Raw genomic sequence first — 24,439 nt, forward strand, 5'->3', positions numbered from 1 at the left:
ATTGGCTGCCTCAGGCTCACACCCCGCCTGCCTCCCTAGCCTGTGGCTCTCCAGCAGCCCCTGCCTCTCCAGCTGCTTCTAAACTCCGGAGCAAGCACCTCCTGCTGGGCCATGTCGAGCTGCAGCCAGATTGGAGTGGCCCCTGCCATGGACATGCCTGAGGTCCTCAAGTCCCTGCTGGAGCATTCTTTGCCTTGGTCAGAGAAGAAGGCAGGTAGGAACACAAGTGGTCTATACTGGCAAGGTGCCTAGGGGGTGGAAGCAGGCACAGGGACAGTAGCGAGATGGGCAGGAAGGGCTGCAATGCAGAGAAGGACCCCAGGATGTATGTGGGTGCCACACCAACTCTTGGGCTGCCCCGGTGCCTGCTGGCTTTTGGTGCCAGGGCCAGCGTGCAGCTACTGACAGGTGCTGTGCTCACGTGGGGCAAGGATGGACTACAGTGCCTGAAGGAGTCCAACTGGAAGCTGATTGCTTCTTAAGCTCCCTCCCTCTGCACGTTGGGGGTGAGCAGAGGAGTGGCAGGGCCCGTGGATTTGAGGAGAGGAGGATTTCTGCTCACCATTTGCTCGCTGCTGGAGGGCTGAACTCATGGATGGGATAGAAGCTGGTTATGTAACAGGACCACAAGCCCCACGTTCCTAGGATACCACAGGCAACCCTGGGGCTAGGGACAAGCAGAAGAGCAGAGTGGGTGACGGAGGGTGTGGAGGGGGTGGCTTGGGGAGCCAGTACCAGATACCTTACAAGTCTTTCCTGGAAAAGTTAAGTGCTATGGGGAGTTGAGGAATTAATGGAGGGTACTCTCTCCTGATATTTATGTCGCCAAATCTCTCTGGCTCAACCAGTTCTTACTACCTTTATCAAAACTTTCCTGCTGTACTGGGGATCTAACCCAGGCCTTTTGAATGCTAAGCACAAGATTTGCTATCTAGAGCCCTGTGCACCAGTCCCACCACATTGCTTTTAGAGGAGACCACCTGTCTGTGCTGTCAGGAGTGATAGGAGGTCAGGGTGCTCTTTTGGGGCCTCTTTCAGGCATCTGCCTCATTCTGTTCTGGCATCTGATATATCTCATCATCACGGTGCCCCAAACCCACCCCCGAACCGCACCTCCCCACCAGACTTCTTCCTGCAAGTCTCTCCAAACTTAAGAGCCAAAAGGACAGCCTCTGCATTCCTTTCAGCCTCTAGAGCCAGGAATGGGCTTAATTTTGTTAGATCTGGGGAGGCAGGACAGCAGGCTTTGATCCTGGGAAATGTCCTCTGAGATAGTGGGTTTCCCCAAAGCTCATGGCAGAGTCCTCCAAGGCCTTTTATGGATCTCTGGACCCAGTCCCTTTAGACCACAGTCTGGGGCTTCTAATACTGAGGCATTTACATGCCCTCCTGGTGTTCCTGTGTCTGATAGCACAAAGGAAGTCAGCTGCTCAGCAGGAGAAGCCCACATCTACATCCCTGGGAAAGACCCCTGACAAATAGATGAACCTCAGCTAGGGTCCATACCCACAAGCAGGCCACAGAGACCTTTCTGCCATCTCTGGGTGGCAGAGTCTCCATAATGTAAAGTAGAGGTGTTCCAGTCCTGCAGGTACTAGGGAAGATGATGCAGCATCCTCATGACCCCACCCAGCTGTCCCAAGATGCTTGCTGCATCACAGACATGGTCAGCTCCAGATGCAAAGGGGTTGACTCGGAGCACTGCTCTGTACATGAGACTAACAATGCTTTGAAATGTGATAGCAACTATTGGTCACTGGCTCCTAGATGGTGTACAGAGCCCTGTGAAAGCTAAAATTCCCCATCCCTCATAGGAGGGCAGCACTTAGGGTCCAGCACTTAGGGGAGTTGCCCAAGGTTTCAGGCAGAGCTTTGCCAACACTGAGTAATCCTCTGCCTGAGGATTAGTTAGCCCAGTATAGCTGGGTCTTAGGCCTGAGTCTTGGACAGCCTGTCACTCCATGTGGCACTTCATTGAAAATCAGAACAAGCCATCCCACAAGACTGACAGCAGCTGTGGCTAACTTGGAAAAAATTTGAGGGGAAAGTGGTGGAGGAGCCAACTATGTCACAAAGCCTCCACTCATATTACTACTCCCTACCTACAGTCATTACTCCCCAAAGCTCCCAGACCTTCCAAAGCACTTAAATGTCTGCTAAGCAAGTGCACACCCACCACACTGAGCTAGAAGACTCAGCAGTTCTCTGTCAAGTTCCTGTTGTGGTTTTTTGCTTGTTTGTTTGTTTTTCTGCCCATTTCCCACCGCTCTGCCGTTCGTCTCCATGTAAGAGGTGGCTTCTCCTGGAAGATTCTGCAGGATCCTTACTTTCCCTTTTCTTCTCCCAGCCCAGATACTCAGCAGCACAGCCAAGTCACATGCTGGGTGTAGCTAAGTTCCAGCAGGAAAGAATTTCAGAAGAGAGCAATGCAGAGTGTGAGAAATTCCAGGTGTGCCCTCAAGAATGTTCTCCCACTGATGTGTGCTGTTTTCTAGTTCAAAGACACTTCCCAGGATCCATGTGGAGCTCCTCTGGCAGCTCCAGGGCCTGCTGCAGCCTACACAGACTTCTGCCTCTCTCTGGTCCCCAAGTAGATTCCTGATCAGTACTGACCAGACTTGAGACTCCCTTGTTTTTCTGGTGGCCCTTACTCTGAACCATAATTCAACCAGCTTCCCTATACCATTTGCAATCTCTGACTCAGTTTCTCACCTCCGACTCTGAGCCTATAAAACTCAGGCTTCCTGTCTCTGCTCTTGCACTTTCCCCAAAGATTCGCTTTCAGTATTCACCCCATCTCCTGCTTTGTTCTTCTTCAGCTTCTTGAAAGATCTTAACGTCTACTTCTCTCATCCACAGGGCCTTGACTGTGCTCAGTGGCACCCCATCTACCTTTCTGTCTTCTCCACTTATCCAGGCCTCCACTTACAGGATCCTGACATGCTCTAGAGTCAAACTTGGCAAGAAGGGGCACTTCTGGACAAGGCCATAAGAAGCAAAGCCTTAACATCAGGGTCAGGAGGTGATCTTTGATTCTGCCGCCCAATGAGCAGTCTAGTCTTTTTAAGGAGGATGAGGAATGCCTATGCGGCTGGCTCCTTGCCAGGACTAAATGAGCTGTCCCACATGAAATGTTTTCAACCGTGACATATCATGCGGCTCTCTGTCAAAGGCCAAGAACAGCATGGCTTGGTTTCCGCTCTTTCTACCTATAATCTGACCCTTGTTTCCTTCCTGCTTACATTGGCAACTTGACTCTCATTTCCTTATGTTTAAGAACTGGCTGTTATGAGACTGTTTCCTTGGAAGTGCGTGGTGAGACTCCTGGGGCATGATTCCATCAACCCTGCACCAAACCAAACAACTCTGCTATAGTACAATAGGCAGAATCTTACAGTTATTTTCTGGGCTACAACAAAAGGGGAGAGGGGAAGGGGCTCACTCCAGTCCTCTTGGTAAACTGAAGTAGAGGCAGAGGGTGGACTCCATGCAGCCTGGGCTGACCCAAACTTGGTCTTATAAGGCCTGTATGAGGACACACACAGGCTGAGAAACCAGAGAAAGCATGGCGCTTGCTGAGGGAGAAGGAAATGACACAGGACCTTCTACGAACTGGATATACTGCATAATTTACTCCTCATTCCAGCCTGCTAAATGGTGTATCTCCTCCATTCTTTCAGTGAAAGATGAACTCAGAGAGCTTGGCTGCCTCGGCAGATAGGTGGAATGGTCCCTTTCCTTTCCTTCTACCTTAGGCCAGGACTTTGTTCTCTGTCACACCCTACCCCCATTAGAAACATGAAAAATTCATCTTCATCAAGTGCCAGACACTGATGACAGTGTCAAGAGGCATCCCTTCCAGGTGGCTTTGTATGTGGCCAGATCCCAAGTAAGGCTCTTAAAGGAATGACCTGAATCTCTCAGCCAACTATCCCTACATCACCGTGTGCAGCATCATTGCAAGGGATGGTTTTCCATTCTACAATGAGAAACACTGATGATCCAGAATGGGAGAGCCACATATTTGTCAATGATGTCACCCAGCTTCTGCTTCCAGGCTCATGCCTATCCACGGAATTCCCTGGTCTCTGAAACCATGTGGTATTTCTTGGTCATCTAGTTACTCATTATAGCCTAGTGAGCATTTGCTATGCTTGTGGCTCAGGCGTGGATGAGAGAAACACTGTCCTTGCTTAACTAGAATTGGCAACCTAGTGAGGAAAGAAAGCAATTATTAGTCCAGCTGGCCTTTCCAAGGGGAGACAGTAGTTGGGCCCTATAGCCTGCACCTATTTCTGTATCACCAACAGAACTTCAGCTAGGGAAACCAAGCTGTCAGGTGGTGCCAAACATTGATCAGGCCGCCTGTAGTGGGGAAGATTGTTCTCCATAATCATGGTACTGTTGGGGCAGACTCTTGAGAGTACTGAAGGGAGAGGCAAGAATTTAAAAAGAGGCCCCACCTACCACTTCTACCCTAGAACACATTCAGACCAAAGTACAAAGCACAGAGCCACAGTTTCCCAGCCACAGGTATGTGGGCTACAAAAGAGAGTTAGATGCTGGCAAGGCTGGTGCTGGGGAATTGCCAAAGAATGGCTAGTGCTTGCTCTTCCAGATTCCACCGTAAATCAAACACATGACTGCTGGTTCATATTAATAACACTCTAAATGTATAAGACTTGGCTCTAAAAAGTTTTAACCTTCTTACCAACACCAAACAGAGAAAGCAAGCCAACAAGTATTTATTGCTACTCTGAACAAAGCATGTCCTTGCCAGCCTTTAGTATCGGGACACCAAGTGTTGTCTTTCTAGAACTCAGTAGAAGCCTTAACATCAGCCTGCTTTTGCACATCCCAGGATCCTGTACCACTGTCAGTCCTTCTAGATGCTAAGTGGTCAAGAACACTGTGGGGTCCAGGCTAATGAAAATCACTTGCTCAGCATATGCTCAATTCAATAGACAATCTAACTTAGGTTGGTCAGCAGGTTTCTGGCTAAAAAGAACAGAACCTAAAACCCTTCCTGTCCTGGTAAATAATATTTCTCACCCCATTCTGGCTCTGGTTTAGACTCTATACCCTATTCTTATCATCATACACAAAACAACTCCTGAACCAAGACATCCTGACTGCAAGGAAGAGGCTGAGTGGATGCCCACCCATCCGTCTCACATATCACATAGGCGGGTACCTGCCAGTGCTTAGCACAGACCATCTCCACAGCCCCTATTCAGGAGGAGTCTCCATCTGCTTCCCAGAGGAAAATGAGTGAGGCGCAGAAGCCATTTGCACAGTGCTATAAGCAGGTCATTGACTGAGAGGAAGGTCTCCTCAGGTCTCCTCTCAAGGCCCGAGTCCCAGCTGTTCCAGGCATCCTGAGGCAGGCATTGTACTGAAAAACTATTATTGGGCTGGCACAGCAATGCCTTTAATCCCAGCACTTGAGAGGCAGGGGTAGGTAGATCTTTGTGAGTCTGAGGATAGCCTGGTCTACAAATAGTGAATCCCAAGCCAGTGCAGAGCTACACAGTGAGATTCTGTCTCAAACCCACCCTCTCTAAAAACAAAAACAAACTCACTATAATTGACTAGCTGATGGCTCAGTGGGACAAAGCATTTGCCACTATCCTTGGCAATCTAATTCCTTAGAACCATGGTAAAGGAGAACAGACTTCCAAGAGTTATCCTCTAGCCTCCAAACGTTTCCTATGACATGTGTGCGCACACATATTCGAGCACTAAATAAGTGATTAATTCAAAGCTATTATTAGAGGCTAGGGATGTACCTCAGTAAGTAGACTGCATGCCTAGCACGCACAGAGCCTGGGTTTGATCTCCTGAACTCCATAAATTGGTGCTGGCAGAAGGACATATATTCAAAGCCATCCTCAACTACATATCAAGTTCAAAGCCAACCTGGGATCCACGAGACTCTATCTCAATCAAACAAACAAACAAAAAAAAAACTCAAAAAATTTATTGATACAAAATAGTGTGCTGCTACATCCTACTTTTCTTTCTTTAAAGACAGGGTCTCACTATGTAGCCTTGGTTGTCCTGGAACTCACTCTGTAGACCAGACTGGCCTGGAACACATAGAGATATACCTGCCTCTGCCTCTACCTCCCAAGTGCTGGGATTAAAAGTGTGCACCACCACACCCAGCTGCCACATACTTCTAAAGTTTAACCAGGTACTAACATGTTCCTGTGAGGGAGTCTATTTCTATACAGGGCTTTCACACTATGGCAATTAGCAAACTATTTCTCATAGCACTTACTCCTCTACTCTGTCACAGCTGTCACCATAGCAATGACAGGAGACAACAGCAGAAAAGGCAGCTGGGGTTCGTGAGGTCAGCTGGAGAAAGAAATGTCCCTGCCTTCAGGGTGGTGTGGATTGCTGCCATCCCCCACAGTTTGCAAAGAAGCACTAGAGGGAATATGCCTGTCATGCTCCTTCGGGAACATCCACCTTTTGATTATCCAGGGGAAACTCAAGTGTCTCTAGACAAGAGACTCAAAGCTACATCAGTTTCTGAAGCCTAGGCCTGTTACCTTCCTGCATCCTAGTCACCTGCTTAGGTAAGCTGTTCCAGGTTGGTGGTCCATCATCCATTTGTGGGGACTATTGCTCAAAAGAGAGGGGGAGGGTAAGGACAGGGGAAAGAGGGGGAAGGAGATGGAGAGAGAGTAAGAGCAGGAGTGAGAATCTTCACTTCTCCCATGTGTCATCTTCCTTATAGACAGGCAAGATGTGCTCTTACCTTATCAGTCCTCCTCTGCCACACTAGGAATTGTTCTCCTTCTCAACAGTATAAGAGTTAGCCATGAAAATGTACATTTCAGTCTAGTCTAGACAGTTCCTCTAGAACCAAATCACATGGAGATTTCTACTTCTTTTAAAAAAATATTATGTTACATTTGTGTGTGCAAGAGGAATTATTGTGTTCATGGAGGTCTGAAGACAATTTTTGATTTAGTCCCTCCTGCCATCACATGGTATGCAGAGATTGAACTCTGGTTGTCAGACTTGGCAGCAATCACCTTTACCCCATGAGCCATCTTGCTCATCCAGCTTTTCTTTTCTAGAGTTTCATATGTTGCTTCATTTTCTTGGAGTCACTCTTTCAGATTTACTGCTAAAAACCTCTAGGCCAGTTTCTCCTAAAGAGATCCTAGATACATAAGATTCCTCCTGACAGGTCTGCAACGCCTGGGTTTCCTGTGCAGTTTCCTTTCTCCACACTGGATTTATATCCATCAATTTTGATTAAATTAGGAAAGATATTTGCATGGGAACACCGTAGGCTACATCCTGCTTTCTCCCCATTTGACAAAAAGGAGAACAGACTGGAGAAATGGAACAATGGGCTAGAGGATTCAGGTTCAGAAAACGATCAACATCACAAAATCTTGTATTTTAGATTCACAGTCCATCACTCTATTCCTAAGGCTACCCAACGTCCTTTAGCCGCTTCCTTTGGGCTTACTCAGCTAAATTTCTTTTTCCTCAGGTCCTAACACAATCCATGCGCTTCTAGCTGTCTATTGTGGTGTTCTGTAACTACCGCATGAACCACAGGCTGCCTTTCCGCCAGACTCAGCTCCTCCTTCCGAGGCAGGGAGCCATGGGAGGGACGGAGGGACAGAGTATAAACAAGCCAAGTCCCTGCCCCTCTGGGAGCTTAATCCCTGAGCGTCTAGTATTGTCTGGGCTTGAAGCCGAGTATGACTTGTACTGCAAAGAGGTACAAAGTTCTGCGAGCCATCTTGAAGGTTTGCACACCCCTTCACGGCTCACAGGTTTCCTAAGGAACCCAGAAACTATGTTTTGTTTTGCTTTTGACTCTAGTTCAATGTTGAATTTTTAAGACTGAGGAAATGGGCTCCCGTGGAGCAACTGGATAATTCCCAAGGTCACAAGCGAGCAGCTAGTAGTACGGAAGTCTGTCCGGACCCTGGTTCGTGGATAGGTTTCAAGAATGCGCTCTCCGTACTAGTGTTTATTCTGCAACCACGCCCGCTCCCAATCCCTAAATCAGTGGGCAACCTGACACCCGCTGAAGCAGCGGAGCTTGGGACCCGCCTGCCCTCCGCTAACCTCGCGCGGAGCGTGGGAGGAGCGCTGGCTGGCTACCCACGTCCCAGTCCCCTTACCCCCGGGCAGAGTCCGCCAAACAACACAACAGGCCAGTCCTGGCTAGGCCTAGGCCAGAGCCAGCCCCGCCCCTCTCCGCCCCTCTCCGCCCCTCCGCGCCGCAGCCGCACGTGCAGAGCCTCGTGCAATCGCGCCGGCCCCGCCCTCTTGCCCCATTGGCTGCCGCGAGCCTTTCCCTCACTGCCCCGCCCCGCGAGGCTCCGCATCTGCTGCCGCTCCACGTGACCCTCGGGGCTGGGCCGTCGCGCCCCGCTCCGCCTTCCTCTGAGGTGGCTTCTCCGAGGGAAGGAGAAAAAGGAGGCTGCGATGAGGTGGGAGGAAACCTGTAGTCACGAAAGTGGTGGCGAAAGGGACGCGACTGACCAAAAAAGAACAGGGGGGCTCCGCAGAAGGGCCCGACGCTCCCGGGCAGGCGGAGCGATACTCCTCACCTGGCCCAGCACGTGTCTACATCGTTTGGTTCTCACAGCCAATCCTAGCCTGAAGAGCTGTGCCCGCCCTTACGCAGCGCGCACCAATCGGAAGCCACGCTATGGGACCGCTGGCCTGGCCTTATGAATAATGAATGAGACGGAACCAGTCCGCGGGAGGGGTGCGGATGGAGAGAGGTGGGGGTGCAGTAGCGCGTCTGCGCAGTGCTGCCCGTGTCAGCAGCTGCGGCGGGTCGAGCCGCTCCGGCCCGTCTCGGGGTGCGGGCGGGGGAGGCGAGGCGCACGAGTGGGGCGCAGGGCACGATGTCCGACGCGGGCGGCGGGAAGAAGCCGCCTGTGGAGCCTCAGGCGGGGCCGGGCCCGGGGCGTGCAGCTGGAGAACGGGGCCTGTCGGGCTCCTTCCCTCTGGTCCTGAAGAAGCTGATGGAGAACCCCCCGCGCGAGACGCGCCTCGGTGAGGGGGGGGGGCTCGCGCGTGTCTGGGGGCGGGGTTTCTGTAAAGGCGGGGCCTTGTGGGGGCGGGCCGGCCCGGGCCGGGTCAGAGGTCAGGGTGAAGCGGTCCAGTGGTGTGGTGTTTATGCGGGCCCGGGCATGACTAGGGGCCTGCTGGACTAGGCCTCTAGCCCAGAGAGAAAGTCAGGGGGTGATCTGGAAAGGACAAGTCAACAGAACTTTGCAAGGAAGCCGCCACTTAGAGGGGGCTCCAGTGGGGCCGCCTGCATCCAAATCCTGAGGATACTGCTTGCCTTCAAATGCGGGTTCCTGGACCTCACCTAGTCTGCGGATCTTGAGACAGAGCGTGTATTTTAAGAAACACTCCACTGCACCCTCGTGGGTGCAGAGTTCACCACCAAAGTTTGAGAGGCCCTGATCAGTATAGCAGATGGCCTTTGTATGTCTTTGGTCCGTCCTGGAGGAAGACGATTCCTCCTCTCTACGAGTGGACAGTGAGCAGGTCCACGGTGGTGCTTTACTGGAAATGCATCCCTGGGAGGTGTGGATGGAGGAGGCAATTTGAGATGAGGGTCGGTAGTGTCTCCCAGTTGTTTTTAAATCAAAGCCTGGTTTAAAAAAAAATTAAGGGAATGAAGGCTGGGCAAAGTAGGGCTGTGATGAGGGTTAGAATGTGGCCACTCAGGTCCTTCTCCTGGTTGATTGTTGGGAATCACAATAGCAGGACCGGGCTTCATCGAATTGCCCAGGCCACAAGAGTCCCTGGGGCCTGGTGTGGAAAGCAGACTTGGCCTGGGTATTTGGCCTGGAAGAGCAGCAGGACTGCCACCTATTGTGGGGTTTTAGGTCCATTGATGTGTGCTTTCAGTCTGAGATCTTCAGATTTCCAAGAGCTCAGCTTAATTAGGGTATCTGGGAAGGACTTGGCTGTTTGTGGATTGCTTGTATCAGGGATCTCATTTCCCTTTCTAAAATGCTGTTGTTTCTTTCCTTGGGTGTGTTCTGGGGCTGCTGTGCTTATGGTTGTCCCTGTTACGTTATAAATAGCTTCTGCTCATCAGGTGAGGCTAGATTCTCTCCTCCTGCCTCAGGACCTCATGTGCACAAACGCTTTTGTTTGTATGAAGGTGATGACTCCATCCAGATCTGAGTGTAAGACAAACTGCAAGGGCTGGTGCTCACATCTGGCAGCTCTTGCCTAAGCTCACCAGAGAGGACCAGGCCATACTGGGGTTTTGCTTTGCATTTGCCCACACTCACAAAGCATTTTGACATAGTCTTATCTTGTTTGGGTTACTACCTCTCCACTTCTAGGTGAGGAAAGTTGAGACTCCTGAGAGGCATAGATGGTTTCTCAAGGTCACATGGGTGGGCCTTCTGGCTCTTGGTTTGGTGTTCTTTCTGTTGTATGAAACTGACAAACCACTGGTGTCAGTCCCTGTGATTTAAGTCCTGGACACGTCGGTCATTTACCTTTTGAAATTAATTTAAAACTTGACCTTACAAACACTGGATTGTGATAGCCTGACTGATTGTAGTGGTGCTTGTTTGCAATCTCAGCACTGGAGAGGTAGAGGCAGGGGGACCACTAGTTCAAGGTCATCCTCTGATGCACATCAAGTTTGAAGTCACCCCGGATTTCATGACCCTATCTCAGAAAATCAGGAAAAAAAATGTTTTAATTGCTTTAGTCAGGCAAAATGAGGAACTTCCTGTTGCTTGTCCTTCTGTCAAGCTGCTTTTTATCTCCTTGCTTCTCTTACCTCTTTTGATCCCAAGTGACCCCACCCGACTGGTCCAGTCGTTTCTGAACAGAATGTGGACTCAGAGAGACCATCTGGCCCACCCAGCCCATAGGCTGGGAGTTTTGTTGCCTCCCAGTTGTTTTTAAATCAAAGCCTGGTTTTAAAAAATTAAATTAAAAAGGCAGCCATAAGAATTGATGTTAAATCATATTACAAGCTATGAGCAAGTTGTGCTTATGAGAATCTCCAACTCACGGGGTCTGGTCATTGTTCTTGGACTAATGGCTCCCTTTTGGCTGTCTGCTCTTGGGACCCAAGCATGGCTGGTTTTCCTCCAACATAATAATATTTGATGTGTCTCTCTTTTTTTTTTTACTTCTAAATCCAGGGTTCAAAGTTGTCTCCTTCAATTTTGAAAACCTATTATGAACGTGTCATGATCATCTCCCACTTCTCTGATGAGCCTCTTTCTCACTCTGATTGCCTTCTTGTCTTGTCACATTTCTCTGTATTTTTTTTTCTTAATTGCCCCCTCTTGGATATCCATGCGCATAACCTTTTGACTAAGACATGGGGGATTTGGTCTTCACTAATTGATTAGCTTTGCTTTGAATAGAAGCAGTCTTTCTTCTTCAGCTCCTCCCTTCTCCCTCCTCCCAGGAAACCTGCCCCCAGTCTTTTCTGCTTACTCAGGGATAAAGCCTTCTGAACTGAGCTCTGAGAAGAGCTCCAGAGCCTCTCATTGCAGTCACCTGAAGCCAATTTGTCTGAAAGTCCAGTGTTCTCCAGGCATTGCACAGGCTCCCACAGCCATTGCTTAGCCTCTTTGTTGGCCTCTGAAATCTGGAACTGAATGCAACACAGTCCGTGCCCTCAGTGAGCTCATAGCAATAACGAATGTGTACTGTGTACATGCACTTGGTAATAGTCATTTTCACATGCTGTCTCTGTTCTTCACAAAATAGGCGACAGTGAAACACACTCAGGTTAAGTAACATGGATCTGGTCACATGTCCCACAGCTAGTGGGTAGCAGCCCTGGGTTGCTATGGAGAAACCTAACTGCAGGGGAAAGGACGGGGGAACCTAGAAGTTATTGGCTTGGGGATCTCAGCCCTTTCCATACTAAGATATCAGTAAAGGTCAGAAGCATCACTTCCTTCCTCCTAGCCTCTCCTATAGATGCCTGCCCACAGTCTATTTTGTATTAACTCTGGGACCTCCTCATGCCTCAGAATATGCAGCTAGCATTTCACAAAGGCCAGACACAGAAGAGAATGTAGTACCACTCCCCAAGGAGACCAGCCTGCTTAGTTCATCAGGGTGCAGTGAGAAGACAGGATGTGTTCTTGAAACATATATGTAGGGTTTGGATGGAAACAGGCCTCTGAGGAAGATGGGTCTTCTCCAAGGCTCACTGACGCCATCATGGGATAAGTTACTCTCTTGTGTAGTGTCTCATCATAGATTTTGTTTGCAGATAAGGAAAAGGGGAAGGAAAAGCTGGAGGAAGACGAGTCAGCAGCAGCCAGTACCATGGCCGTCTCTGCCTCCCTCATGCCACCCATCTGGGACAAGACCATCCCCTACGATGGCGAGTCCTTCCACCTCGAGTACATGGACCTGGATGAGTTCCTGCTGGAGAACGGCATCCCTGCCAGCCCCACCCACCTGGCACAGAACCTGCTGCTGCCTGTGGCAGAGCTTGAAGGAAAGGAGTCTGCCAGCTCTTCCACGGCATCGCCACCATCTTCCTCTACTGCCATCTTTCAGCCCTCGGAAACCGTGTCCAGCACAGGTTGGTGACACGACTCTGGGAAGGCCCACCTGTCTCAGCTAAGGTGCCCACTTCCACCTGAGTCCCACTGTCCACTCTCTTGTGTGCCCCTTTTCTGAAGCAGGCCTGGTGGGCTGCAGACTAGAGGAACCCTTGAGTACTGTCTGTAAGGCTGGGATAAAACAGTCACCATGGCAGCAGTCTTCCTTTGCTGGGGCACTGCTGAGGATGCGGAGTGAGTGCCCAGGCGTAGCTCTGCTGGAGGAGTCCTATTTTCATTTGATGCTGTATTTTGGCCACAGATTCTTGGGAGGTTTAGGCAACACTACTAAACAGCACTGTTACTGTCATCCTGACTGTACGCTAACACTTACTTAGGACTAAGTCTATTTCCAGCTTTAACAAAAAGCCATCAATACAATCTTACAAGATTAGATGAGGACACTGAGGCACAGAGAAGGAAGAAACTCGCCCAAGTCACCCAGCTGAAAGGTATTGATGTAGCATTTGAACCCAAGACACTCATCTGCACAGGCAGGTACTGCTCAGGCACTAGCACAAATGATATTCCCACTGCTTTAAAACAAAACAAAAACAAAATCCTTCAGGATCTAAAGACTGTTTTGGCTTGGAGGTTGTTTTTTGTTTGTTTGGTTGGTTGGTTGGTTGGCTTTGGTTTTGGTTGATTTGCTTTCATATCTGAACATAAACCCACTGGGGAAGGTTTGTCTCCCTGTCCAGAAGCCATGCAGAGTTTCTGTAGTCTTCGAGACACGATGGCAGGTACCTTCCGGGACCCACACCACAAAGCTCTCATGGTAGGTTTCTGTTTTAACTTTTCAAAAGGGAAAGTTTTCAAATAAAATATAGAAAGTAAGAAGTTGGAGTGTATATCACTGTTAGAGCATTTTACTGTGTATCTGAAATATCCTTTTAGATTTATTATTTTTAATTATGGGGGCTAACACATGGATGCTGGGAACTGAACTCAGGTTTACTGCAAAAGCAGCACATGGTTTTAGCCACTGTATCTCTGCAGCCCCAATACATCTGTAATCCTTATTACACAGAAGGCTGAGGCAGGAGGATCACAAGTTCAATAATTCAGTGGCTGGGGGCTTGTTTAGCAGGCACAGAACCTTGGGTTCTAGACTGGAAAGATGGCTCTGCACTTAAGAGTGTTGGTTGCTCTTCCAGAAGACCCGGGTTTGGATTCCCAGCACATACATGGTGGCTTACAACTATCTGTAACTATCTAGTCCCAGGGCATCTAACACCCACTTCTGGCCCCTTTGGGTAACAGGTATGCATGTGGTATACAGACAGACATGCATAGATACAAAATAAATATTTTTTAAAAGCCTTGCTTGGGTTTCTTTCTCAGCACTGCAAAATAAATTTTAATTAAATAAAAATTAAAGACAAAGGAAATGATTTGGAGAAATGGCTCAGCCATTAAGATCATTTAGTGTTCCTATAGAGGACCTGAGTTTGGTTCCCAACACCCACATTGTATCTCACAACCATTTATAACACCAGTTCCAAAGGATTCAACAGTCATGCACGTGGTGTATGCACATGCATGGAAATAGAACATTCATACACATGAAGTAAATAAACGGAAAGAAAAAACAGACATGGCTTAGTAGTAAGTCAGTAAATCAGTAGACAGTTCAGACCCCTAACACCTGTGGGTGTGGCACTGCGGCGGCCAGACACTTCGGGCAGCCAGGCTGTAGAGACAACTCAGGCTCTGTGAGAGACCCTATCTCAAAAAAGAAGGAAGAGTGAACTGGCAAGATGGCTCAGCAGAAAAAGGAATTTTCCATGAAGTTTGATGGGGTGGTGGGACTCAATTTTGGGTCCACTGTATGTATAGTAAGGACAGCTGAGCCCCAGGACCCACACAGTGGGAGGAGATAAACAGCTCTTGTAAGTTGTCCTCTGGCCTTCAAACATGCTGCATGATAATGTGTGCAGATGCACACACCTAGAAAAAAAAACGAGTGAAAGGTTAAAAAAGGTAGAGTGATTGAGAAAGATGCCCAGCATTAAACTCTGGCCCTGACATGGACACACACTCGTGTAGACACATTAAAGAATGTTTAAACACTTTACATGTAGAATTGATAGTACATCACAGAGACCTGCCTGCCTCTGTCCCCAAGAACTGGTAATAAAGGCATGTGGCACCATACTCAGTCCATATCAGTGTACAGCTCAGTGGATCCTCACAGGGTGAACCACCCACGTCAGTACTGTCCAAATCAGGATGCAGAACTGTGTTGGTATCCATGATGTGCCTGTGACTCTGGGCAGTTAGCTTCTCAAAGGCAATCCCGGTTTTTATCACCATAGATTACATTTGTTAATAGCTGAGCTTCTTATCAATACAACTGTCCTCTGTTTTGTTTTTAAATACTACAAGTGGGTTCTCAGTACTCAGGAAGCAGTGAGAGAAGATTGTCACAACTTAAGGCCAGCCTGGTTTATAAAATGAGCTCTAGGCCAGCCTGAACTACTAGACTGAATTCTAGGACAGCCGTCAGAGACCTGATCAGCAAGGGTCAGGGTCACCAAGATGGCTTATCAGCAAGGATGCTTGCCATCAGGTCTGAAGACGTTATGGGAGAGAACTGACTTCTACAAATTATCCTCTGACCTCCATTCTTGTACAGTGGTATGTGCATGAGCGCTCACACACACATACACAAATAAATGTTCCAAGTGTGAGCAGAGGATGCAATGCAATAGTCAAGTGTTTCCCTTGTATTTTGGGGCTCCCAGGTTTAATTTCCAACACTATACATGTGCACACATAGTAATAATTATAATTGTAAATTCATTGCATCACTACCCTTTTATAACTTTATGTAGTTTTATAATATACATATAAATTATGTGGGCATTTTATTGTCTTAATGGTAACAAAACATGCTGGGCATGGTGGCACACACTTCAATTCCAGCACTTGGGAGGCAAAAAGCAGGCAGATCTCTGTGAGCTTGAGGCTATCCTGGTCTACAGAGTGAGTTTTAGGACATACAGAGCTACACAATAGTGAGAACTTGTCTCAGAAACTAAAATAGTTTCACAGAACATACTTAATAGAAAGCTGGGTATGTTGACTAATACCTGTGATCCTAGTACTCACGAAACTAAGGCAGGAGGATAGCCATGAATTCAGTCCAGCCTGAGCTACATAGAAAGGTAGATACGAAACTAAAAGCCTTTATTTTTCTCACTCCCTTTGTAGAAAAGGCATCAGTAGTGTGTGTTTTGTGCCTGTCCTCCTTTATACAGTGTTTTGTGAAAGTCATGTCACTGTAGGGGAAGTTTGCCAGTCCCCATTGGTGACTAATGCCATGTGAGCACACTGCACACCACTGTGTAACCATTCTGCAGTTGAAGGACAGTGGAGCTCACTATGTGGTATAGTTGGAGGGTTTTTTTGTTTTGTTTTGTTTTGTTTTGTTTTGTTGTTGGTTTTTCGAGACAGGCTTTCTCTGTATAGCTCTGGCTGTCCTGGAATTCACTCTGTAGACCAGGCTGCCCTCGAACTCAGAAATCCGCCTGCCTCTGCCTCCCAAGTGCTGGGATTAAAGGCGTGCGCCACCACTGCCCTGGCTATAGTTGGAGGTTATTTTTTTTTATGTGAGTACATTGTCACTCTCTTCAGACACACCAGAAGAGGGCTTTGGATCTCATTACAGATGGTTGTGAGCCACCATGTGGTTGCTGGGAATTGAACTCAAGACCTCTGGAAGAGCAGTCAGTGCTCTTAACCGCTGAGCCATCTCTCCAGCCCTAGTTGGAATTCTTAACAGAGCTTCTAGGAACACTTGTGTGCATGTGTCCTGGACAGTGCTTTTGTGTATTTCTCTTAGGTGTTTACTTAGGAATAGACTGGATGAGTCAGTAGACATGAATGTATTCCCCTTCTTCCCTCCTTCTCCTCTTCCTCCCTGTTCTTTCTTATTCTTTCTTCATCACAGGATTTTTATGTGTAGCCCTGGCTGTCCTGGAACTCACATTGTAGACCAAGCTGGCCTCAGACTCACAGATATCCATCTACCTCTTCATCCCAAGTGCTGGGATTAAAGGCGTTTGCCACCATGCCCAACATCATTTATTTTATGTGTATGAGTGTTTGCCAGTGTGAATTGTATGTGCATCATGTATAAAGTGCCAACAGAGGCCAGAGGAAGGTGTTGGGTCCCTTGGAACTTGAGTTAGAGGCAACTGTGAGCTGCTATGTGGATGATAGAAACTACAACCAGGTCCTGTACAAGAGTGGTGAGTGATCTTTTTGTAAATTTAGTTTTTATTTATATGAGTACACTGTGGCTGTCTTCAGGCACACCAGAAGAGGGCATCGGATCCCATTACAGATGGTTGTGAGCCACCATGTGGTTGCTGGGAATTGAACTCAGGACCTCTGGAAGAGCAGTCAGCAGCTCCTAACAGCTGAGCCATCTCTCCAGCCCATGAGTGTTCTTAACCACTGAGCTCCAGGTCTCACAAACATGACACCACATATTCACACCTTTGGAGGAAACATGTACACCACATATTCACACCTTTAACCACTGAGCTCCAGGTCTCACAAACATGACACCACATATTCACACCTTTGGAGGAAACATGTACACCACATATTCACACCTTTAACCACTGAGCTCCAGGTCTCACAAACATGTACACCACATAGTCACAGCTTTGGAGGGGAAACAAAGTCTTCTGTGGCTTATATCACCACACCCTACCTGATCCTGGTGAAAACCTAAATTTGATCATGCCTCACTTATGCCACGAATAGGGCAGATAATTTGATGTGTGAGTGTGTATGTGTAAGAGTGTGTGTGTATGTGTGTGTGAGAGAGACAGACAGACAGACAGACAGACAGAGACAGAGAATGAGAGAGAGAATGTTTTGGCTTTAATTTTGGCCTCTTTTTTGGTGCAAGGTTTATAGTAACCTTCAGGCTTTTACACACAATTATGCCAGGTTCACCCTGGAGTCCTGTTGTGGCCAGATACCTCCTGCAGGGCAAAATTGTCTCCTGTTAAGAACCATGGCTTTAACCTCTCTGTTACACTGTGTTTTCTCTGCCAGGACAGTACCAGGGGTGTAGTTTGTGTTCAGTAGCTATCTATTGGCTGAATATTTGGTGTACTTGTATTGGAAATATTGAACATGTAGGCCAGAGGTTCAATTTTCTTTTAAAACAACTCTTATATCAGCACAATCTTTGAACTCTAAAATTGACATTAACCCAATGTTTACCTACAAAACAGCCAGCCATATGGAACAGGAGGACCCAGGAGCCAGAGTCAGCCAGGCCAAGACCACGTTTTCGTTCAGTTATTTTCCTGTGGGATTCTGGAAAGCCAATTGCATTTCTCTGACCCTTGGTATCCTTTTCTGTAAAATAAGACTTAACACTCATTTCAGAGCTGTAACTTGAGCACAGTGACTGACATGGGCTGGGGGCGGGTGGGGGCGGGTGGGGGAGCTCCTGATGTAAGCCGTTGTCAGCCTCTCACTCAGCCTGTGTCCTCACCCTGTTGTTCAGATTGAGGTTAACACAGGAGGTCAAGGACTGTCATGATTCAGTGTTTTACTTGCCATTTCTTCAGGAAACAAAATACTTAGAAAATCTCTTCCATTTTGAGAGCCTCTGTTTCCTTTCATGAGTTCTGTTCCTAAACAGGAGAACTCATGGGTCACTGGTTGAGCAAATGCTTAGCATGTATGGAGCCCTGGGTTTGATCCATAGCATACACAAGAAAGACAGAATCATAGGAATTGAACCACATGTGTCTGTCTGCCTTTCGGGCTGGTGGTGTGGTTTTCTTCTAAGTAGCAGTGGTCTGTGCTGCCTCCAAGTTATATGGTGGAGTGATTTGTTCTTTCTGTCCAATGAGATGCTTCTAGATTGTCTGCCTGTCTTTCAGAATCGTCCTTGGAAAAGGAGAGGGAGACCCCAAGTCCCATCGACCCCAGCTGTGTGGAGGTCGATGTGAACTTCAACCCTGACCCTGCCGACCTGGTCCTCTCTAGTGTACCAGGGGGGGAGCTCTTCAACCCTCGGAAGCACAGGTTTGCAGAGGAGGACCTGAAGCCCCAGCCCATGATCAAAAAAGCCAAGAAAGTCTTTGTCCCTGATGAACAGAAGGTAACACCCAGGGTTCTGGATTAAAGACACAACAGTGGTTTAAGAGTCTAGGGTAAGCTCTGCCCTCTCTGAGTAGTGCAGCTCACTGGCACAGCTCAGCTTTGCAGTGCTTGCCTGGGACACATGAGGCCCAGAGCACCATCTCTAGCTCTTCACACAGAGAAAGAAGCTGAGCGTGTGGCATACACCTTTAACCCCAGCACTCGGGAGGCAGAGGCAGGCAGATCTCTCATAAAAGCAAAAGGAGAGGGAGGGAAAGAAAACTGGAGTAGACCTTGTGCTTCCTCATATGTGATTTTATATGGAGAACCCTTCCTACGATGGACACCACATAGACAGGAGTTCTCTATTTGAAGCCACATCAGCAGTAATTTGATGGGAAGAAGTGCTCAGGTATGACTTGAGTCCTAATTACTCTGTTACTTCCCTTCTTCCCAGGGTTGCTTGGGTGTTTTAGTTCCACTTCCTTGGTATGAGAAGTCACCAGACTTAGAAAGTAAGACTCAAACCTTAGATAGAAAGTAAGGCTGGACAGACTTTATGGGGGTTTTTTTGTTTTGTTTTTTTTGGTTTGGTTTTGGTTTTTTTTGTTGTTGTTGGTTTTTTGTTTTTGTTTTTTTTTTTTGTTTTGTTTTTGTTTTTTTTTTTTTTTTTTTGAGACAGGGTTTCTCTGTGTAGCCCTGGCTGTCCTGGAACTCACTTTGTAGACCAGGCTGGCCTCGAACTCAGAAATCCGCCTGCCTCTGCCTCCCGAGTGCTGTGATTGAAGATGTGCACCACCACGCCTGGTTTAAGATTGAACAGTCTTAAAGGACAAAAGACACCTTGTAGGGCTGGGGAGATGGCTCAAAGCAGCGGTTCTCAGCCCTCTTAATGCTGCAACCCTTTAATACGGTTCCTCAGGCCTGGGTGACCTCCAACCATAAGATTTTTTTGTTGTTGTTTGTTTTGTTTTGTTTTGTTTTTTGAGACAGGGTTTCTCTGTGTAGCTCTGGCTGTCCTGGAACTCACTTTGTAGACCAGGCTGGCCTCGAACTCAGAAATCTGCCTGCCTCTGCCTCCTGAGTACTGGGTTTAAAGGCGTGCGCCACCATGCCCAGTCATAAGATTATTTTTGTTGCTACTTTACAGCTGTAATTTTGCTACTATTTTAAATCGTAATGTATCTTAGTGGTGGTGTCTGCCTTTAATCCTAGTAAGTGGGAGGCAAAGGCAGGTAGGTGGCTTTCTGTGAGTTTGAGGCCAGCATGGTCTACAGAGCTAGTTCTAGGACAGCCAAGGCTATACAAAGAAACCCTGCCTCAAAAAATCAAATAAATAAATCGTAATGCAAATACCTGTTTTTGGATGGTCTAAATACAACCTCTGTGAAAGGATTGTTTGTTCTCAAAAGGGGTCATGACCCACAGATTGAGAAATGCTGGCTCAACGTCCACCCAAGCACCATGGCGCACACACCTACTCTCTCCCTCTTTGTTCCTCCCTCTCTCTTACATGGTCTTGTAAAGTCAGGTTTGATCTCAGGGGACTAACCTACACCTAGGTTGTTGGCTTTTAACCAATACTAAGTGTGCTGTGGTGGCACACATTTTTAATCCCAGCACTGGAAGGTAGAGGTAGGTAGACTGCTGGGAGTTTAAGGCCATCCTGGTCTACAGAGTGAGTTCCAGGACAGCCAGGGGTACACAGAGAAAGTGTACCTAGGAGGGGGTAGGGGGAGAGAGAGAGCCTGACTCAAAAAAAGAGACAGAAAGAAAAAGAAGAGAAAGAGATGTTAACAACCACCAGTATGCCTAAGCAAGGGCTGAGCACACAGCTATACAGTTATACAGAGCTGTCGGTGCAGCCCTGGTCCCCACCATGCACCTGCCCCTCAAGGACAGGCAGTGTCCCACACTATTCCTTCTCTGGGGTCTGGAGTTCTTACCACAACGTTGAACTATGTGCAGAGGAGGGGCAGGGCGTGTGAGGATTTGGGGATGGGAAGGAAAGATTAAGTTCTCTTAGGGGGAATACCAGACACTCACAGAGGACACTTTCCCACAGGATGAAAAGTATTGGACAAGACGTAAGAAGAACAATGTGGCAGCTAAACGCTCCCGGGATGCCAGGCGCCTGAAGGAGAACCAGATCACCATCCGGGCAGCGTTCCTGGAGAAGGAGAACACAGCCCTGCGGACGGAGGTTGCCGAGCTTCGCAAGGAGGTGGGCAAGTGCAAGACCATCGTGTCCAAGTACGAGACCAAGTACGGGCCCTTGTAACCTGTGCCCCTGCCCCGCAGGGCACTGCCTGCACCTCAGACCTCTGCCTGGGGCTTCCTGGACCCCACTCGTGTGGAGACTTAGGACTCTTCATGGGCACATGGTGGCGTACCTGCTCTAGGAGCACTCACGTCTCAGCTTCATTATAACATGGCCAGCACATGTGATGACTTCCCCAGGGGACCAAGATCCTCTCCGATGGGGAACATGAGCGAATCTACGTAGACGGGTAAATGGCCCAAGTCTCTTTTGTTGGATGCTCCAGCTGAATCAGAAGGGGCCTTCTGGAGTCCAGGTTCTCTTGTACAGAGTGCTCAGGCTTTCCTAGCCTTCCCCTCAGTCTCCAGTTTGGACTGACAAGGGCTGTCTACAGAATGAGTCATGATTATTGTCACCCTAATGTCGTCTCAGGTAGCAGGTGCATTTCCACTTGGGGTGTGTCTGTCATGTACCTCACCCTCCCCAAAATCTTTGAGAGAAACATTCATTCCCATCTGTCTCAGAGCCAGGACATGCTAATCCTGTTAGTATAGACAGGGTGGTGGACCACACAAGTGGGGTCTCTGGATAGCCTGGAATTAGGGTGGGGCTGGGGCTTGTGGTAGAAATGCACCCAACCATTCTTAGCTCCAACTTTTGTCTTGTGACTCTCAGGCCTGAAGTGGCCCTGGAATCAGTTTCCTCTGCATCCCACTTGCTATGGAAGAGAAATTTCCAGGAAGTCTGGTCTCTGGGGTCTAATTGCCAGCGCCTTTGTATCTCTGGGCCATTCTGAAGGCTCATGACTTCCACTAGCTTGGTCTCTGATTATTTTCACCCAGTATCCCTTCTCAGTTCTTAGGTTTAAGAAGAAAACCTATCACCTAGGAAGCTTGAGCTTCCAGGCCCCAGGGTACCACTTCTGCATGGTGTTTAGGAAACTGGCTTCCACAGTCTCCTGTTGTGGGCACCAGACCGAGGGGTTTTCTCTTGGGAAGCTCCATGGAACCCTTGCTCTGGCTCACCAATATACCCAGGCCAGAATCTAGTGTCCCTGAAGGCAGAAGAGGGCCTGCCACGTCACAGATTAGAATCCCTCCCCATGGGTATCAGCAGGCCGCCGTATATGAGTTGTATTTGCTGAAGTTACTTACAGTGCAGCTCTCATGGGACAGCAGGCTCTGGAGACATTTACACTGGCCTGCAGTCCCTGTGGAGTCGGAGGGTGCCCACACAGCTCTCCCCGTGGGGCAGAGTGATTTCTTGCAGTTTTGGCTCCCTCACAGCTGCACTTTTCTCTTCTATTTGGCTGGATTGGACATCATGGAACCCTCTACTCATGTGGGTCATGAGGGCACCCTCCAGGAGGGTGTGTTTGTTTGCTCAGGGCGGGCAGCCTGTGTGAAGGAGACAGAGGTGATGAGGGTGCTTCATTATACTTAACACTGGCTTTATTTTAAATGGTGGCTTAGTTTGGGGCCCCTATCTTTTAAGACTTTTCATAATGATGTTAAGACCAGGGCAGACTGTCTACTGGCCATGGACTGCAGCCAGGAGATGCCCTGCCCCTCCTGGGACCTGCACACCACCTCTCTGGGGAACTTGACAAAGGTCCCTAAGGCTAAGGGAGGTCTCCCTCCTACTAGGTCCCTGACTTTGACTCTGTGGTTCTCTAGGAACCGTGTGCACACTTGTCTCTGTTGTAACTACAAAGGGCAGTAGCATCCAGCATGTCAGTGTCTGCCCGGGCTGCCTGCCTCCTACCCACCCAGCACTATTCTCTGGGCTGGCTGTTCACCCAGAGGCAGTTCTCATTTTGTTTCTGGTGGACAAGCCTTGAGCTGAAAATCTCTTCGTTTTCTTTGACTAGAAAATGTAAGGTTTCTGTTTTTTAAGTTTTAGTTTTAAGGAATGGATACTTATCTCTGGATGCCATCTGTGTTCTGACCCTAGTGGGTGGGTGGGCCTTACCGTCTCCCCTTAGTCCCCGTTCTGCCTTGTGGTGCCCTCCTTTCCTTCCAGAAGTAGGGAGTGGGTTCTGGCTCCTCCTAAGTGCTTACAGAGTCACTGTCTGCTTGTTTCTTGGAGAAGCCTCTGGAATGAAAAGCGGCAGGGAAACAAACCGGAAGGAGCACGCCTAGAGGTTGACATCTTGGAGAACAAAGTGTTCACATAAGCTTGGCTCCTCTGTTGGCTTTAGGACCCAAGGCTGCACAGAAAGAGTTGAGCTCTGCTCTTTATCTTGCTGTGGAAGTCTCCTGACTCCCTCTAGGAGCTGACAGCTGAAGCCTGAAGCTCTTGCACTTGGATCCTTGAATTCTAAGGAGTAACCAGGCTCCAGAAGCCAACTTCTATTTGGCTTTCCGTGGGTTTGTCTTAGGATGAGAAGTGTCATCACTTCCTAAACATCCTGTTCTCAGCTATGGCAGCCTCAGAAAAGACACCTGAATGAGTTAGAACCCTGCAGGAATGTACATTCAAGAGATGTCTTGATAAAGAACTACGTGCTTTTGGAAAGAGCCACCCTTTGGAGGACCTGTTAGTCACCTTTATCTTCAGCCCAAAGGCTAAGTTATGTGGGTCTGACTCCTTTGGTTAGGGACAGCACTAGACAGTGACCCTAACCCTTGGTCCATACTCCCTGCTGTGATGGTGCTGTGGTCTGCTTTCCACTCAGGCAGCTCCTACAGTCCTCCAGCCTGGGGACAGATGGGAAGCTTTCCAGGGGCCCCCCGAGAGGTGTGCTCCCTGTAAGAGGGGCCTGTAAGAGGAGCTCTTGGTTTCCAGGGCAAAGCCCTACCCACAGCTTCTTTAACATCTGTTAATTAAGTGCAATAAAATTTTCTAGAAAAAGGCAAAGATGATTTCCAGGTAGAGATTGCTGTCTTTTGGTGTTGGATGCCAGAACACCACTTGGTTTTATTTTTCTAAGTGCATGTGATTGGTAGAGTGTGTGGGCTCTGCATCCTCCCTGGGAGCTGCATTCCAGCAGCCCCTCTCCCTACCTTTGCCGTGGGAAAGAGGCCAGGAGAAAAGCCCTTTGTCCCAGCTGCAGAGGTGGAAGCAGACAGCAGCCCTTTGGCCTTACATGTGTGTGTGTGCCTGTGCGAGTGTGTCCCTGCTGGTGGGCCGGAGTGATGTGTTATGGAGGGAAGTTGGGAATGTATCCTTTTCAAACAAAATTAAATATTTTGAGACGAGAACTTGGCAGTGGTCTTTTCTGTTATTCCCTCCTTTATTTTCTGTCTATATATGCCTGCATGAGAACCTAGCCAGAGAACCTCCTCTCTTCGGAATCCCAGGCAACACCTCTGTACACACCAGCTAGATGCCCGAGTCTCCTAACTCCTGGCCTACAGAATGAGTTCTAGAACAGCCAAAAAAATCTGATCTGCAAATTAAACACTGAGAAACTCACAATCCTCCTGTGTACTGGGAATAACAGGTGTTG

General features: G+C 48.4%; 1 protein-coding gene across 9 annotated transcripts; it reads left to right on the forward strand.

Moving 5' to 3' along the window:
• On the forward strand, nucleotides 1–24,191 carry Tef (thyrotroph embryonic factor). Of its 9 annotated transcripts, none has more exons than XM_011245558.3 (5): nucleotides 12–214; nucleotides 12,272–12,589; nucleotides 17,867–17,983; nucleotides 18,527–18,747; nucleotides 20,794–24,191. In XM_011245558.3, the coding sequence occupies exons 1-5, from the start codon at nucleotides 112–114 to the stop codon at nucleotides 21,007–21,009; spliced, it is 975 nt and encodes a 324-aa protein (XP_011243860.1). In that variant the 5' UTR covers nucleotides 12–111; the 3' UTR covers nucleotides 21,010–24,191. The 9 variants fall into 9 exon arrangements, with proteins under 9 accessions (NP_705617.2, XP_011243860.1, XP_011243862.1 ...); XM_011245560.3 differs by lacking the exon at nucleotides 12–214 and adding an exon at nucleotides 8,371–8,474; XM_011245557.3 differs by lacking the exon at nucleotides 12–214 and adding an exon at nucleotides 8,395–9,048.
• The last annotated feature ends 248 nt before the right edge of the window (nucleotides 24,192–24,439 follow it).

Source organism: Mus musculus, chromosome 15 (genome assembly GCF_000001635.26).
Source record: "Mus musculus strain C57BL/6J chromosome 15, GRCm38.p6 C57BL/6J".
NCBI lineage: Eukaryota > Metazoa > Chordata > Mammalia > Rodentia > Muridae > Mus > Mus musculus.